This window comes from Spermophilus citellus, assembly GCF_964194105.1.
Source record: "Spermophilus citellus genome assembly, chromosome: 11".
Taxonomy (NCBI): Eukaryota; Metazoa; Chordata; class Mammalia; order Rodentia; family Sciuridae; genus Spermophilus; species Spermophilus citellus.
In genome coordinates this window covers 102,520,512-102,537,195 of record NC_138192.1, presented here as the reverse complement: position 1 = coordinate 102,537,195, position 16,684 = coordinate 102,520,512, and the positions used below count along the sequence as shown (strand labels likewise).

General features: G+C 38.8%; 2 protein-coding genes across 2 annotated transcripts in view; one reads left to right on the top strand and one right to left on the bottom strand.

Annotated features, from left to right (window-relative positions):
* Nucleotides 1–630, top strand: part of FLACC1 (flagellum associated containing coiled-coil domains 1) — a 31,490-nt gene extending 30,860 nt beyond the window's left edge. Inside the window, exon 15 of the mRNA XM_081260435.1 lies at nt 495–630. Within this exon, the coding sequence (XP_081116561.1) occupies nt 495–621 (127 nt within the window). The 3' untranslated portion in view covers nt 622–630. The remainder of the gene's footprint in view (nt 1–494) is intronic.
* A 2,025-nt stretch (nt 631–2,655) lies between these two features.
* CASP8 (caspase 8) lies at nt 2,656–16,048 on the bottom strand. Its single transcript, XM_081260434.1, has 8 exons — nt 15,737–16,048; nt 12,685–12,790; nt 11,559–11,697; nt 11,404–11,448; nt 10,282–10,346; nt 8,486–8,627; nt 4,136–4,637; nt 2,656–2,799 (listed from the first exon to the last, which is right to left on the bottom strand). Exons 1-8 carry the CDS (start codon nt 16,039–16,041, stop codon nt 2,664–2,666), a joined length of 1,440 nt encoding a protein of 479 aa, XP_081116560.1. The 5' UTR covers nt 16,042–16,048; the 3' UTR covers nt 2,656–2,663.
* Between the last annotated feature and the right edge of the window lie 636 nt (nt 16,049–16,684).

The following is a 16,684-nucleotide window of genomic DNA, read 5'->3' as shown; positions in this document are numbered from 1 at the left end:
TGCAGAGGCCAGAGTTCTTTTGAGATATGTCTGGACTTCTCTCTCTTGCCTGTCTGTTATGCAAAATGACACAGGAAGTGTATCAATTTCTGAGTTTTTTTCTGTTCTGTGACTGAGGGTTGTTTTTCAAGTCCCCCTTCTCTGAAACACTCGGTGGTTTTTGTATTAGACACAGCTGCTTCTGGTTGCTCTGGAAATCAACTTCAGAACACAGAAATCATACTGTTACCTGAAGAGACATCTTAAATTGCTCAAACAAATTTTAGTCAAACTTTACTGAAGTTACTTGTTGCATTGATTCCATAGAAAAATGCCTCATTTGGCAATTTGGTCACCCAAATATCACATTTCACTAAATTCAAAACCTCTGCAAGTGATGAGAGACTGTTCCCCCAGGGAGGACTAAAGCCACATTTCTGCCCCTACCCACACACCCATATCCTGTACCCCCTTCTATTCTTTGAGTCTGTCGTGATATATCCTTCCTTTTACAGGCAAAAGTTTGCCAAGAATGAAGAAGAAGTTTATGAAAGACAATCTGGAACCTTGCCCTCTTTAACCAGTTATGAGTATAATTATGATTATGACATTGAATACGACAACAAAAAACAAGAATCATAAACAAAAAGTTGTTCTCCTTGGCCAAAGGTGGTAGGAACACCATCCCTAAAGCCTATGGAACTCCTGGGGGTGGGGTGGGCAGAGAGGGTTTCTTGAGAAAATGCATATGATTAGTTGAGTTCTTGGGTTGTTCTGACTATGTTTTTGTCTTTTCACAATTTGCTTTTTTTTCTGAATGGGAATGTTTAAATTCTCGATTGCAGAGCTTCTCATTGATTCTTCATTAAAAATAGATGTTCTCTATCCTGAAGCTGATCTCTCTCTGGGCCTTGTACTCTTTTCTCTTGTGCATTTTACACATTTTATTAGAAAGAGACTGATTTGAAGGCATCCTTCCTATCGAATGTTGACTGTATGTTGGGCTACATCTTTTGTCCCCCTCTCTAGCTAGCAAGACAGATAACTCTTTGACTTGACTTCAATACTTTTTTCTGTTATACATGTGCCTGCATTCTCTGATCTTCCAACCATGTTCCCGAACCTATCACCCAAGAAGAGTATCTGAAGATTCTTGCTGCCTTTTCTAAACCATCGCCAGAATTCAAATGCCCCCCAGGGTAGGCAATATAAATCAACGAAAATGTCTGGATGTAAGGTAAAATGGTCACACTGGCAGGGTGATAAATGGCCATTGACAGCAGCCCCTTGGAGGTGCCTGGGTGGGGATGGAGAGAGGACTAGGGAAAGCAGAGCCACACCTGGCTGGAGAGAGGTGCTTCTCAGACCTCTACGATTGCTACCACACAGTTACTTGGGGTCAATGTTATCAGACATTCTCAATTTTCAAAAAAAGATATTATGGGTTTTATGTGATATCTCCTGGTTTTTAAATGTTGACTGTAAACGTTAAAAACACAGCCTGTGGGAGCCAATAGTGGGAGACTCAAGTAAAACAAGTCTATGACCGGAATGTTTTCCATTTGTGACACACCATTGGCAAAAACAAACAACAAACAAACAAACAAAAAAAAAAAACACTAAAAAAATAATCTTTAAGGAGCAGTAAGATAAAATTACATTTTACTGTATCAAAAATGTTTTTTAAAAACAGCAGAATAAAACAGTGCCGCAGTCTGGCTGGGCACAAATCATGAGCCACTGAAGCAGGAACAAACTTTATTTCTGAACTCCACCAGCACACTCCACATAGGCTAACCGAGACTTGTACAAGAACCAGCAACTGGAAATATCCCTCCTCCCGGGATATGTATGACCAATGTGATTCTGCAAGCTGTACACAGGAAAATGAGAAATTATAGCCCATCTGATTCAAATGTTTGCCAAGAAAATTGTACTGTCACATGTATCTAATTAAAACAAATTAAAAATTAAAAAAGAAAAAGAAAATAAAAATTCAGAAAATAAAATTTAAAAAATTTAAAAATACTCTTAAAAACACAAAATGAGCTGAAAGAAAAAAAATGTATACAAATATATGAAATACTAAAATGCTTTATTAGCAAGAACAGCGAATCCTACAAGCATATGAAAAGGTATGTGAAAGAGCATCAGAAAATGAAAAAAAAACCAGGCTGAGGATGTAACTCAATAAGAGCCTTTGCTCTCTTATTGAGACAGCTAATATTTAAAAATTTAATTTTCCAAATTTAAATATTTTGAAAGTAGTGTATTAGAAGGCTTGAAAAGAGAGGAATGAAGTTTTTATTTACTTTTAAGTAGTACTTTTTCATCTTGTTAAAAATAGTTAAAATTATACCATAACTGTAAATGTCTAATAGTGGCTGATATTGCATAGCCAGGACTTGAATTCATATAAGAATTAAAATGTTCTTGATTCAAATGCATAAAGTGAATTGATTATAGTAATGCTTTGTATGGACAAAATGGTTTTGATGTAATAATTGAAGATAATGTTGTATATTTAAAAACATAATTTTTTATGAAAAAAAGTGCTTAGTTCCTCATTCTTTCCCTGCCTTAAAAAGAAAGTGCAGTCAATATTTTATAATTAACTAACACTAATTATAACAAATAAAAAAATACTTAATAAATAAAGCATAGTGTTACACAATGATGTAACATCAATCAAGAGGAAAGAAGAGTTTTTTCCTTAAGGTAAAAGTGGGCTGTGGCATCTGTTTCCCCATGTTCTTCTTATCATCCTTATTGCTCACTTCATAGTTCACTTCAGTCAGGATGGTGAGAATATCATCGCCTCTGAAAAACAGAGCATAACATATGATGATTCACGGGGTGGGGTGGGGGGACAGGACTGACAACCCATCTCATCTGCTGTGCTGAGGGAGAGACCTATAGCTCCCTCTCTCAAATATCAGGCTTTGGAAACCATAATCTGCTAAACCAAGACCTACCACAGCTTTCCAGGTAGATGAGTTGTCTCAAGCTTGATAACTTCACCTTCAGCTTATTTGGAATCTCTACTAACCATCAGAAACCTCAGGGCCAGTATTGGATTTGATTTCTTTCCCTTCCAGTTTGTGTATCTCTCTCACTACTCCATGGACTGTGTCACTCAACCCCCACAGCATCTCAATGCCTCTGAATGCCCTCAGCTTACACTCAGCATTGCTTCTGCAAATTCATCTACAACACAATCTAACATCTCCTGCAGCCCTCTCTCCCCCTCCATCCCCAGATATCTTAGCAGTTTTCTTGGTCAACCTCTTCATCTATCTCTGTAGCAAACACCAGAACCTTGCAGGACTCCTGGCCTAAGTTACAAAATGAAAACCTCACATTGGTGCTGTGGTTTGCTTTTTATATACTATGGGAGATTCTCACTCTTCATACTCTGAAAGCCTAATGAGAAATAGGTCTAGAAGGAATGTGTTAGGATTCCTCACGGTTCATCTGTCAGCTTTGCACACGTGGGTAAGCTATGACATTTGAAACTATAACTAAATGAAGCCTCTGATATAATAAACAAGGGAAGAATATTTTCCCACATCTTGCGGCTTTAAAGCAAGCCAGGTGAGTGGGGAGACACGAGAGGCTCCATCTCTTTGCTACTATCTCCCACAATGCATCAAGGGTTTGAGGTGAGTTAGCTATTATGGGACTTTTGACAGAGTTGGAGAGTGTTAAACATTGACATGGTTACTGCCTTCTTGGCAAACTTAACAAAACTAGCTGAATCAGCTCAATCATGATTTTTTTTTTTTTTCCTTAAAGACAGAGAGCTGGACCACATGCCCATTGCCTTTCCAGCTCTGTAATACTGTGGTTGTCCTTTGAGATGCCGAATCAAGGAAACCACTCAGTAAGTGTATCAGTTTTCCCATCTGTGAAAGAAGGATATTAACACTCGCCATTTCTCTTATTTCACAGCTGACCTGGGAAGTAGGACTTTGTAGTCCACAGGGAGACATTTTAGAGGTAAATGGAAATCACTCCTCTTGATGCTTCTTCAATTAATACTACCTCACCCATAAAGCTTTTTCTAAAAGGCCCTGGCTATGCACATATAGTAGTGGTGATGGGGAAGGGGAGCAGGTAGTATAACACTGAGGAGGGCTGGATAGGCAAACCTTACCGAGGACATCTTTCTCTCAGTCTCTGGCAAAGGGATTGGATATACCAGGTTCCCTCCATGGGATTTCGATAGGAAACACAGTTGCTCACAGTGGCCATCCCCAACAGAAAGTCAGCTTCATCTGGGATATAACTCTTTTGAAATGATAAATCCATCTCTAAGTAGGGGTCCTTTTGCTTTGAGTCGGTTTCAACAAGTACACCTTTCTGGTAGTTGTCCCCTTGACAAGCCTGAATAAAAAAGACTTTAGGTTTCCCAGCAAGGGAAGGGCACTTTGAACCAGTGAAATAAGAGGTCAGCTCAAAGATGGAGACCTTCTGTCCATCAGTGCCATAGATTATGCCCTCGTCTCCATGCGAGAGGATACAGCAGATGAAACAATCTTTATTATTGTGGTCTTCACTTTGGTAGAATTTTAGAACTTCACAGATTTCCTTGGCTGTAGAATCTTTGTAACATACTATTTCAAAATGAAGCTCCTTAAAGGTCTTGCTCAAAGCCTCTGAAAAGTGAAAGAAGAAAAGTCATATCACACTACAGCAATTCATTGCCACGGCCCAGAGTGAAAAAGAATTGGAGGGATGTGATATTGATAGATAAGAATTTGAGCCAAAAGTTCAAGAAGGAGAACATCTACATTAGTAGGTGAATTCTATAGACTTTTAATATTTATTGCCACCAGCAGAGAACATTTCCAAACCATAAAGCAAATGAGAAAGGGGTGAGTGCTATTTTCGGCCAGTTGCCTTTTCTGAAACAGTTTATAGGATGAGTGAGCTGTTATTTTGGCTTACTACCAAATCAATTTAAGAGGTGATTTTATTTCCTCTATAATCATAAAAAAGAGAAATAATTTTTGAATAAAAACCTATATTCATTTAATGCTGTACACTCAAAATTAGTTACACTTATCAAAATAGGAGATATGAATAAAATAGAACTAAAAGACCTATTACAAAAACAGTTATCCTGTTTTGAACGACCAACAATAAAAAAAAAAAAAAACAGTTATTCTCTCTCTATTCTTCTCTGTTACCCAGTCATATGCCATGAAAGCAACCACTTTTAGGTTTGAATTTGAATTCATTACTATTAATTCATTTATAAATTTTAGACTTTTTTATTAATACTTATTTTTTAATTGTAGTTGGACACAATACCTTTTATTTATTTATTGATTTATGTGGTGCTGAGAATCAAACTCAGGGTCTCGCACTTGCGAGGTGGGTGCTTTACCACTGAGCCACAACTCCAGCCCCGAATTTTAGATTTTTTCTATGTGAATTATTATGGAAGGTAAGCACATAGTACTCTTGTATAGTTTTTTAATAATTTTGGGTTGAATTCATAATAATATATATGTTACCAGGACAATGTCAACATCAAGTTTTTAAATTATATTTCCTTTTTTTATTATGATTTTTGTCTTTCCCAGAGTTAATAATTGTATTACTTTTAAAATTTGCTTTGTTTCCCATATGGTTAACTTTTTTTTTTCAAATACACTAACAGATAAGGTCAGTCTTTCACCGTTTTCAGACTGCTTGTCTGATTCATTTTAATTTTTCTGAAGAACATTTCATCTCGAGCACTACATCTTGTTTCTCTAATCCTAACTGACTGTTCCTTAGGCTTGATAAATTTCTCTTCTGGGAAATCTTTAGGTCTTTTCCATAATAGATTCACTTTTTCCTGAACTTATGACTTCTTCTTTATTGATTTACTAACTTATTTTGCTAGAGTATATCTACTCCTGCATAAAGAATAAATTTTTTGATCCCTTAGATGAGCTTTACTTCTACTTTCATATTTTTTGTAGTTTAGCTAGATACAATACGCTTTTTCCACAAGTATTTTTCCTCAGAATTTTGAAGGTATTTCTTCAGTCTTATAGCTTTCAGTGTTCCTATTAAGAAGTTCACTAACAGCCTGGTTCCTGATACTTTATGTATTTGACTTATTTTTTCTTCTCTCTAGAAGTTTCTAGGATGAAATATGCTTTGGTGTGAATCTTTCTTAATTCATCAGGCCCTTTTGGTCTGCAGACTATTAACCTAATTTCTGGAAATTTCCATTTCCCCATTTTCTCTGTCCTCTTTGGAACTCTGATTATTAGAGACTGGACATTCTTAACTTTTCTTCAAATTTTCTTTTCCTTTGATTCCTATTTGTCACTTTGTGTGTGTGTGTGTTTTTTGTCCTATTTTCTGAGACTTTATCTTCTGCCCTATCTGCTCTTTTGAATTTTTTTTATTTCTGTGCTCATATGTTGAATTTTTAGTAATTCTTGTTCTGTTTCTTTTTCATAACATCTTGTTCCTCTATGAATATTTTACTAAAAATATTAAATATAGTTTTAAAAATTATTTTATATGTGTGTATAAATATATACTAAAACAGATATTATACATATTATATTATATTATTATGTATTATTATATTATATATTATTATATTTTATATATTATTATATATTATATAATATTATAATATATATAATATCTGTTTTAGTTGTATATTATATATAATAGTTTTAGTTATATAATATCTGTTTAAGTTGTGGATGGACACAATACTTTTATTTTTATGTGGTGCTGAGGATCAAATCCAGTGCCTTGTGCATGCTAGGCAAGCACTCTACCACTGACCTACAACCCCAGCCATTAAATATAGTTTTTTAAGGATTTCCTTTTACCCAGCATCATCTTTGTTTAATTTATATTTCCATTTCATTTTTTTTCTTGTTTGTATTGCTTGTTTTATATTAGGGGTGTTATCCATATGCCTTATAAAACTTGGTTGTCCATTAGTCTACTAAAAAGTTAAGCAAAAACTCTGTGTTCATAGGCATGGTTTGTTCACTGGTGGACTTCATAGCAGAGTGTTTGATTAGGAAACTTATCATTCCATTAGGAGACCTCCAGATATCATGATTTATACATCTTTTATCTAGGGCTTTCAGCTTCTCCAAAGGAGAATTCATATTTTCTACCAATGTTTTTGGAACCAAGATAGGTTAGAAATCTGATTTCATGCCACCAGTAGGTTGACTTTTGTTTTTCTCTTCCTTTCTTCCATACTTCACTGCTTTCTTTGCTGAGCCTGGTATCACTAGATCTTAGAGACTCTCTGGTTCATTTTTATGAGAGAATAAACTTCCTGTTCCTTATGATGGTGTAATAGGAACAGTTGTTGGCTCCATGAGATGGAACTGGGGCATGTGCATGTGGGGTGGTGATGAAGAAAATAACAGCAAAGTTCACAGGACACTACAGCAGAACAGAAAGAACATCTCAGGAAAAATGACACAGGCAGCTGCATCTATTTTTACTCATTAACACAGAATGTAATAAGCCCAGGAAAATATAAAACAGGACATGTGATCTTAAATACCCGTCACAGACTGGGTTCTGTGGGCCAGATATAAGAAAAATGAACTGCCAGAAATAGAATCAAATGAAATTTAATAGAAAAAAATTAATATTCAATGAATAGAAATCAAAGATCTAAAATGTTTTTTCCAAAACCAAATACATAATGATAACTGATGTAATCAATGGCCTGAAATTCTGACTTTAAAACCTTAAATAGATTTGCTTAAATAAGCAAAAATGATATTTTTGTTAAGAATTCACAATTTCTTCTACATTCAGTAGCACAACTTTTTTTTCTTTTTCTTTTTTTATTTATTCTAATTAGTTATACATGACAGCAGAATGCATTTTGATTCATTGTATACAAATGGAGCACAACTTTTGTTTCTCTGATTGTACATGATGTAGAGTTGTACCATATGTACGGTCGTACAAGTACCTAGGGTAATGATGTCCATCTCATTCTACCATCTCTCCTGCCCCCATTCTCACTCTCCACCCCTCCTTCCCCTATGTCCAAAGTTCCTCCATTCTTCCCATGCTCCGCCCCTTCCCCATTATGGATCAGCAGCCATTTATCAGAGAAAACATTTGGAACTTTTATAAATTCAATACCAATATAGATTTTCATACTAAGGCAATCTTTTTCACCTAACACACTCTACAGAAATGCTATTCACTTAGTTGACTTAAAAGTAAAGCTCATTGCTGCTCCTCTTTATAAGATTCTAGTGAGACTTGATAGTTTACCATTCTACATATGCTTATGCTGTGATTTATAAAAACAAATTATATACAAAGCAAAAAACTAACAAATATATAAGAATGTTCTTCACCTCCACAAGAAAATATGTTTAAATTCATATTCTTGAAATATGTGGCTCTTTTGGTACAGCTTTTGTTTTCCCCCTTTTGATAAAATTTAAAAAAAAATAGATGTAAGAAATTTTCACTTCTCTTTTGGATTCTACTGTACCTTCATCCAAATCTGATCCTTTCCTATCCTTAATGTTGTGGAGCTTGGGCATATCCTTCCGTGCCATGCTAAAATCATAGTTGTTGAAGATCAAACAGTATCCCCGAGGTTTGTTTTTCATTTGGTAAACTTTGTCTGATGTCTGGAAAACAAAAACCCAACCCAGGCACTTTACTCTGCAAGTCGAACACTGGCGATATAAACAAACAACTTTCCAGGAAGAGGGTGGGCTCCGCAGGGGGCTGGGGCAAGTGGGCTCTCCCTTGCCCCAAGTCACCCCAACTTGGAGCCATTCCCCTGAAGAACTAGTTCCCTACTGTTCTCACACAGGATCCCTCAGACTTCTGCCCCATCAATAACTGTAAAGTCAGTGTACCTGGGCTGCATGAGCACTTTGCACATACATTCATACATTAATACCATCCTCATGTCTTTGAGGCAGAGAACATTGTGCCCACGATTGGGATTTAGAAACTTTTGAGAGCTCAATCCAGAACTGCTAAAAATGACTGTCTTTGGGCTGTTCCACCCTGACTGTGGACATATTGGCTAACCACTCATCTCATCTGCACTTCTTGGCTAACAGCTGAGAGCCTGCCCGTCAGGCGGATACAGTATAGTCCCAGGATGTTCAAAGCTGATATAACCCAGCTCTCAGGACCACTGTAGCTGGTGGAGAGAGATGTTGGGGTTATGTTGTAGGTTAAGAATCCAGACTGTATGCCTGACAGTACTGGCCTGAGGTGGCCCTGTGTGCTGCTTATTTTTCTAGGGCTATTTCATTGCTGGGATTCTTAGCATTTGGTTGCATATCTGTGTAACCCATTGAGGTACAGAAAACAACCCCTCCCCAGGTTAGGAAACCAAATTTCTGCTTCTACATAACATAAGACTTCAGGCAATTTACCCAATGTATTAGGATCTTAGCAAGTTTACTAAGATATCAAGTATTTTATTAAGTACTTAAGTATATTCAGTATTTACTATCATGTATGCTAAGTATTTACTAACATACTGGGTACATTTACAATACTAGACAATATTAAGATTATAGACTATTTGATGAGAACAATGCTTGTAGAGCATTATTTTACTTTAAAGTGCCACATCACTGTGGTTAATCCTTGATTTTCAGATGGAGAGAGTTCTGGTAATTTTCACAGAGCCCACACTTCTAAATAGTTACTCTCAAGCCTAAATCAGGTGTTCAGGGTCTCCTGTGCTTCCTGCCACAGTGAGGAGTAGTGAATGGGGCAAGGCATTAAAATGCATTTGGTGAATTGTTGAAGTTACATAAGTACAACTTATGTTGTCTAGAGAGGAAATTTTTCTTCTGGGTCAAAAGCACAAAGATATGGCTAGATTATGAGTACTTGTTGCTTACTCCAAATCATAAAAGAAAACCATTTTTTAAAGGTCATGCTTAAAGGAATGACTTTGCTTGTTCCAGGTGTGCTAGGCCCCTACCCCAAAGCATCCCCCATTAGGTTGGCATGGCATCTAGAAGATTAGATAGGAGGCCTCCCACCTTCTAGCTAGTCCAATACCTCTGTCTTTCATTTTAAAATAAAAATGTAATACACTGGAACTGGAGAGGTCACATTTTTAAAATGAAATGACATTTTTAACTTGTCCTTTCATGGGATTTTTTTTCCCTACAATTCTCAGATTTTTCATTTTCTACCCTTAATTGGTTCATTTGGCAGCTAAAAACAAAACAAACAAACAAACAAACAAAATATAAGATCTAGAATCTGCAATGTAAAAGGAAGAAGGATTTGCAGGTGTCCATGTACCTGTGAGTCACTGTCCTGTTCTCCTGGAGAGTCCGACAATGTCAACATCCCCAAGGACTCCTCCCCTGCAAACAACAGAGAGACATGACTGGAATGAGGCATGGCAGGAAAGAGACTTTGGTAAAGAAATGTGTATCATCTTGGACAATGGTGACCAAGAAGTGTCATAATTTTTATATGTTTCCACATTGCTAGGTTGAGCTCTATGGTATTTGTGAAATATTCATTTATAAAACCCTGGCACAGGATGAATTGACTCAAAAGTACTACTTAATGTACTCTTCAAATCTTAAGCCCATGCAGACACGGGAAGTAGGGAAGAACTGGATGCATGGATATTACTCAGAGTAACCTTTATAAAAAGATGCTTCAAAATGCATTTTTCATGCCCGCGCACTGGCGCGCATGCGCACACACATAAAGAAGAGCCAGGGTGAAAATGTAACAAATATAAAATATTAACAGTAGAAACATTTAGGATGTGATGAATCTCAGCAGGTCTTTAAAATTTTTTCCCTGAATTTAAAATCATTCTCGGTGAGTACGTATAATTTTTGTAATGAGAAAGTAATTAAAAATTTGAAGGAGATCCTGAAGAATTCCTTCTGCTTGTTTAGTCTAACTTCCCCAGGTAGGAAAGAGACAGAGGACTGGAAAAATATAATTTGGCTGAAACATCCACAAGGGAAGTCAGACAGATGATGGGGAGCTTTAGTGGAGGGCAGAACAGGGAGCCCGGTGACTCAGCGGGGGACGAGGGGAATTAATCACACTTGGCCAAGAGGTCTCTGACCTGGACAACAAATTTAAAAAAAAAAAAAAGTTGTTGAAAAAGGAAGTGACTTAATCAACAAAGTCATTTAAATCTAGCTACCAGTGCAAACCACAGGCAACACATGTCAGTGGGAGGTGCTAGGAGAGAGAAGGGGGAAAAAAGAAGCAAAAAAGTTAAGTCCAGGACTTATATGGCAAACATGCCAGTCTGGGGCTGCAAGGTCTGTCGATGTGCAGAGAAGGTGATAACAAGTGACCACCAAACTTTCATCCCAATAACAGGAAGCAGTAGAAAGAGGTATGATGCTATAAGAGGGTAAATTAACTCTGCACATCTGCAAGCATTACCATTTAAAAGTGCATCTGTTCTTCTTTCAGGACTCATTCTTCTCTCTGAATTAAGAGAAAAACACACCCCAAATATGTGGTTAGATCTGCTTCAGACAGGAATTTATGAATTTGAGAAAATGATTAGCTGATTCACAGTGTCAGGTTATTTTTACCTCTGCTTAATTCTTCATAATTCTCAATGATCTTCAGCAGGCTCTTGTTGATTTGTTCACAGATATTTTTCAGGGTTCCCAGGTTTCTCTTTCCTAGGATGAGCTTCTTCTCCATCTCTATGAAAATGTCGAGCAAGCTCTAGGGGACAAGAAATAAAGTGGGAAGACTGGATTGAGTCATACTAGTTTTTATAATATATATTTTATTTTAATATATATATAATTTTATTTTATATATATAACTTTATATATATATATAAATATCACTTTTTCCAAACCAAGGATTCACCCTTACTTCCCAAGCAGACCCCTGAGAGTGCATGCTGGTCTCCTGCAGCTGACAGGCGCCTATGGAGGCCATGTCCTCTGGCCCAAAAACACAGAAGTGAGAGAATAGAAGAGAGGCCATGTCAGATGTCCCCAGATCCCCAGGCTCTATGCTCAGATTGCCTGTGGTTGTCTTTATGTATGAACCAGGCCTATGTGCATTGGCTGAGACACAGCAGCCTGGTCAGTGACACAGTGACAGCTCTGGGACTCCCTTATACCCCGATGTAGTATAATCTACCTCCAAACCTGAATACACACACACACACACACACACAAATACCACACACGCACACAGAAACATGCACAGACGGGGAAACACACACATAAACAGAGACACAGGAAAAACACAGAGACATACACACAGACACTACACAGAGACACACACCACACATGGGTATACATATCATACATATAAGAGACATGCAATACATATAACAGAGATGCATACACCACACACAACAAATACCCAGAGATACCACCCAGGAATGAAGAAGTGGAGAAAATGTCTCAGACCACCACTTCCTTCCTGCCTCTGCCTGGTCCCACACAGGGTGCTGAAGCACAGCCGTACTATTCCCCTGGCTCCCGAGTCTGCTTGCTCCTGAAGATGAATGTGAGCAGCACTCACAGTGCAAAGGCATGAGATCTACAGCATGCCTGCTGACGCTTTCCTCTCTCTGGTTAGGAACTAGAATTCAGGTTGCTTTTATCAGAAGAGCCCCTCTCTTTAGCCTCAGAAGTCCCCAGTGGCTGACCAACTCTCAGGACTGCATCTCCAGACAATACCAGGTCTTACCATGTCGTCATCCAGCTTACACTTGGAGATATCCTTGCTCAAAAGAAACTTAAAAGACTTCAATTCCAGTTTGCTTACATCTTCTGAAATCTGAAAAAGCATGACCCTGCGGTGGGAAATGGAGACACTTAAGAAATGTTTCCTTAGATCCTTTCAAATTTGCTATGTGGAGTCACAAGGGACTTGACTAAATGGCCTCCCTCCAAAAAAATCTGAGACATGATTTAGGAACTGAGTCCTGAGAGAAAGGCAGGTAGACATACAAGTCTACTGACTTGTGCCTGCCCTGAACAATTAAAAGTTCCATCAACTTTGTCCTTTGGTTTATTCCAGTTAAATGCATCTTGTTTTTCCTTTGTCTTTCACTCTAAGAACAAGAACTCGTTGCAATTCAAAAAAGCATTGACTTTTGAAAATGGTACTTTCTACTCTGCATGTTGGATTACCACTTCCTTCATCAAACTGGGCAATGTCCTCCCAGTCTTTCCTTCAGGAGAAGAGCCAGCCAGGTACAGTGGCACACGCCTGTAATCCCAACAGCTCAGGAGGCAAGAGGTTTGCGAGTTCAGAGGCAACCTCAGAAGTGAGGCCCTAAGCAACTCAAAACTCTGTCTTAAATAAAATATTTTAAAAGGGCATTGGATGTGGCTTGGTGGTCAAGTAACCCTGGTTTCAATTCCTGGTACCAAAAAAAAAAAAAAAAAAGAGGAGAGCCAAACATTTAGTTCTGGCAAACACATCATCTGCTCTGCTCCTCACTGCCCCCACGCCCTCCTCCCTTTCCAGCCTGCCCCCTCCCAGTCACCACTAATGGCCATTGCCTGCCTGTCCTCAGGGCTGCATGTGCTCCACTATGCCTCACTGCGTTCACTTCAGAAGGATCACTCATTATCGTCCCTTTACGAAAGTGTTCAAGTCCCCTTATAGCCTGGTCCATGCCCTTATTATTTTCATAATCCCTGAGGGTGGTAAAGGCAGCATTTGAGCACAAGAGACCCACACGACCTGTGTTAGAACTTTGGCCCCACCATCTGGGAGCTGTATGACTTTCAACATGTTAGACATTTTTTTCTCATCTGTAGACTGGAGATAATTATATATTCACACCATAGGCAAATACCAAAGATTATGTGAATAAATTTACATGACGTACAGTCACCTCACTTAATGATGGGAAGCTACTCAGTGTTATCAGCTGATACATACACCTTCTCAAGAAATCTGATCCATAAATCTTCTCAAGAAATAAATAACCCTTTATTTGGACAAAGGGTCTTTGCAGACAAAAAATCTCATTGAACTGAGATCATAGTGAATTAGAATGGGCCCTAATCCAATGGCCAGTGTCCTTACAAGAAAAGGAAAAATCAGACAGACAGACATGGATATGAGGACATAGGCAGAGACTGGAAGGATGCATCTGCAAGACAAGGAACACCAAGGATTGCCTGCAACAGCAGAAGCTAGGGGAGAGGCAGGGCAGATTCTCCATCAGGGCCTCCAGAAGGAACCAACTCTTCTGGCACCTTCATTTCTGCACTTGAGCCCCCAGGACTGTAAGAGAATAAATTGCCTCTACTGTTTTTACCCATCTAATTTGTGATACTTTTGTTACAGCAGCCCTCAGAAACTAATACACCCAGATATTTATTTTGCCATTTAGAATCAAAATAGTCAAGCCTCAAGTAGGAAGACATATGACAAGGAACATGCCAGAACCTCAGGTGTCTGAGAATAGAACCAAGGCATTGATAGGCTGGGCTATCAGAGGGTAGTAGCCATCAGCCCTGGCTGTGAGGCCTTTCCATGCAACGTGCCAGTTACTGACAAGCAGAGACAGTGAATGGGCCAGAGTTAATGCATACATAAAAAATTTCTAAAAGGAGAATTAGAATTAAAGAGTGTCTGAAAACAAGATGTTGACAGACGGGCACGGTGACACATACCTGTAATCTCAACCACTTGAGGCCAGGAGGATTGCAAGTTCAATGCCAACCTGGGCAATTTAGCAAGATCCTATCTCAAAATAAAGAAACTTTAAAAGGGCTGGGAATGTAGCTCAGTGGTAGAGCACTCCTGGGTTCAATTCCTAATACCACCACCAGAAAGAAAGAAAGAAAGAAAGAAAGAAAGAAAGAAAGAAAGAAAGAAAGAAAGAAAGAAAGAAAGATTAAATGAATATTGAAAGAGCATAACGTGTTTCTATTTTTAAAGTCATGAAGTTGCAACTATATGTGGCTCACCATTGCCCTGTCTCCCAGGTTGAGAGAAGGTGAGTTTCAGGGCCTTTGTCACTGCTGTTCTCTTGAACAGCCAGCAATCGGGTGCTGCTGTGCTAACTGGACCTGAGCAGTCTCTGTGGGTCAGGCCTGGCAGCAAACACCTCACTAGGGAATAGTGTCACTTTGAGTCTTTAATTATGGGATAAAATCCTTAAACCCACTGAAAATTTCCAGCAGATGGGAGGGGCTTCCAGGTCAGGAAACCATGATGCCTTGCTCAGTGGCAAAGTAGGCAAGTTAAGTACATGGCGTGAACATCAGCAGAGGAAGGATGCCAAGATGAGAGAAAAAGAATTAGAACATTTCAAAACACTATTTTAACTTCAGCATACCTGCAGGAAGTTTCACTTTGGAAAGTAAATATTTTATGACTGTGGTAATTTTTTCTCTGAATTTCTTTTTTTTTTTTTTTTTGGTGGGGGGTACCAGGGATTCAACTCAGGATCACTTAACCACTGATCCACATCCCCAGCCCTATTTTGTATTTTATTTAGAGACAGGGTCTCACTGAGTTGCTTAGCGCCTCACTGTTGCTGAGGCTAGCTTTGAACTCGTGATCCTCCTGCCTCAGACTCCCAAGCTGCTGGAATTACAGGTGTGCACCACCGGGCCCTGCCCCCTAAATTTCTTAATCAGGTTCTGGTGAGACATCTTTTTTCCAGAGCCTCCCAACTCATGGAACATAGACAATCCCCAATCAGTCATGCCCAGAAAGATGTGTCCATTCAACCTGTACCTCCAGGTCCCCACACTGTGAAGTTTCTACGTACCTATAGGCAGAAATCTGGGCCTTGCCAGGAATCTGAAGTTCCCACACCATATCCTCCTTGCTGGTATTCAGGATAGTGGTCAGCAGGTCCAGTCTATTAATTCGGAAAAGCAACTCCTTCAAGAAGGACAGATTGTTTTCCTCCAACATTCCCTTTTCCTGAAGTGTCTGGAATAGCTTCAAGGCATCCTTGATGGGCTCCTGCTTCTTTTGTGGGATATATTCCAGACATAAGAACTTGAGGGAGGACAACTCATCACTGCCCAGTTGTTCCCCAATATCGTAAAGACATTTGTTGAAATCCATCCTTGTCAAAAGGTCGAAGTAACCTAGGTCAAAAGATGATATAATGCTCAGGTGAGTAGGAAATGTACCATCCCCCGCCCCCCAAAAAATACCATCCCCTGGTTTCTTCCTTCATCAAATGCTATTATATCTACTCTCTTCCCATCTGTCTGTAGATACAGGAAAGAAGAAGGAAAAACAAGTTCCTTTTTGCAAGTAGCTTACTAATTAGGGAAGTAGACAAAGAAGGCAATGGTCAGAGAGTTGTGACAAGGTGCAGTGGGAATACAGAGGAAGGAGCACTGGGAGAAGGGCTCTCTATAGGGAAAGGACTTTGGGGAGGATGCAGTAAAGGACAGTTGCGCAGGAAACATTTTATGCATAAGATAGAGGCAAGAATTTTCAAGTTAGTTCAGGCAGGCACAAAGAGCTCAATAAAGTAACCACTAAGGGTGTGGGTTGGGGAGTGATGTTACAAAGAAATGAAGATGTAGCCAGGAACCATGCCATGAAAGGCCTCATACTGTGGGGCAGGGGGGTTAGGCTTTGTCCTGGAGGAGACAGGGAACTAAGAACATATTATAAAAAAGACAATGATGTCATCTGATTTGGGATTCACAATTATGGTGAAGTGGACAAATTGCAAGAGTAGGAGGCAGGAGAC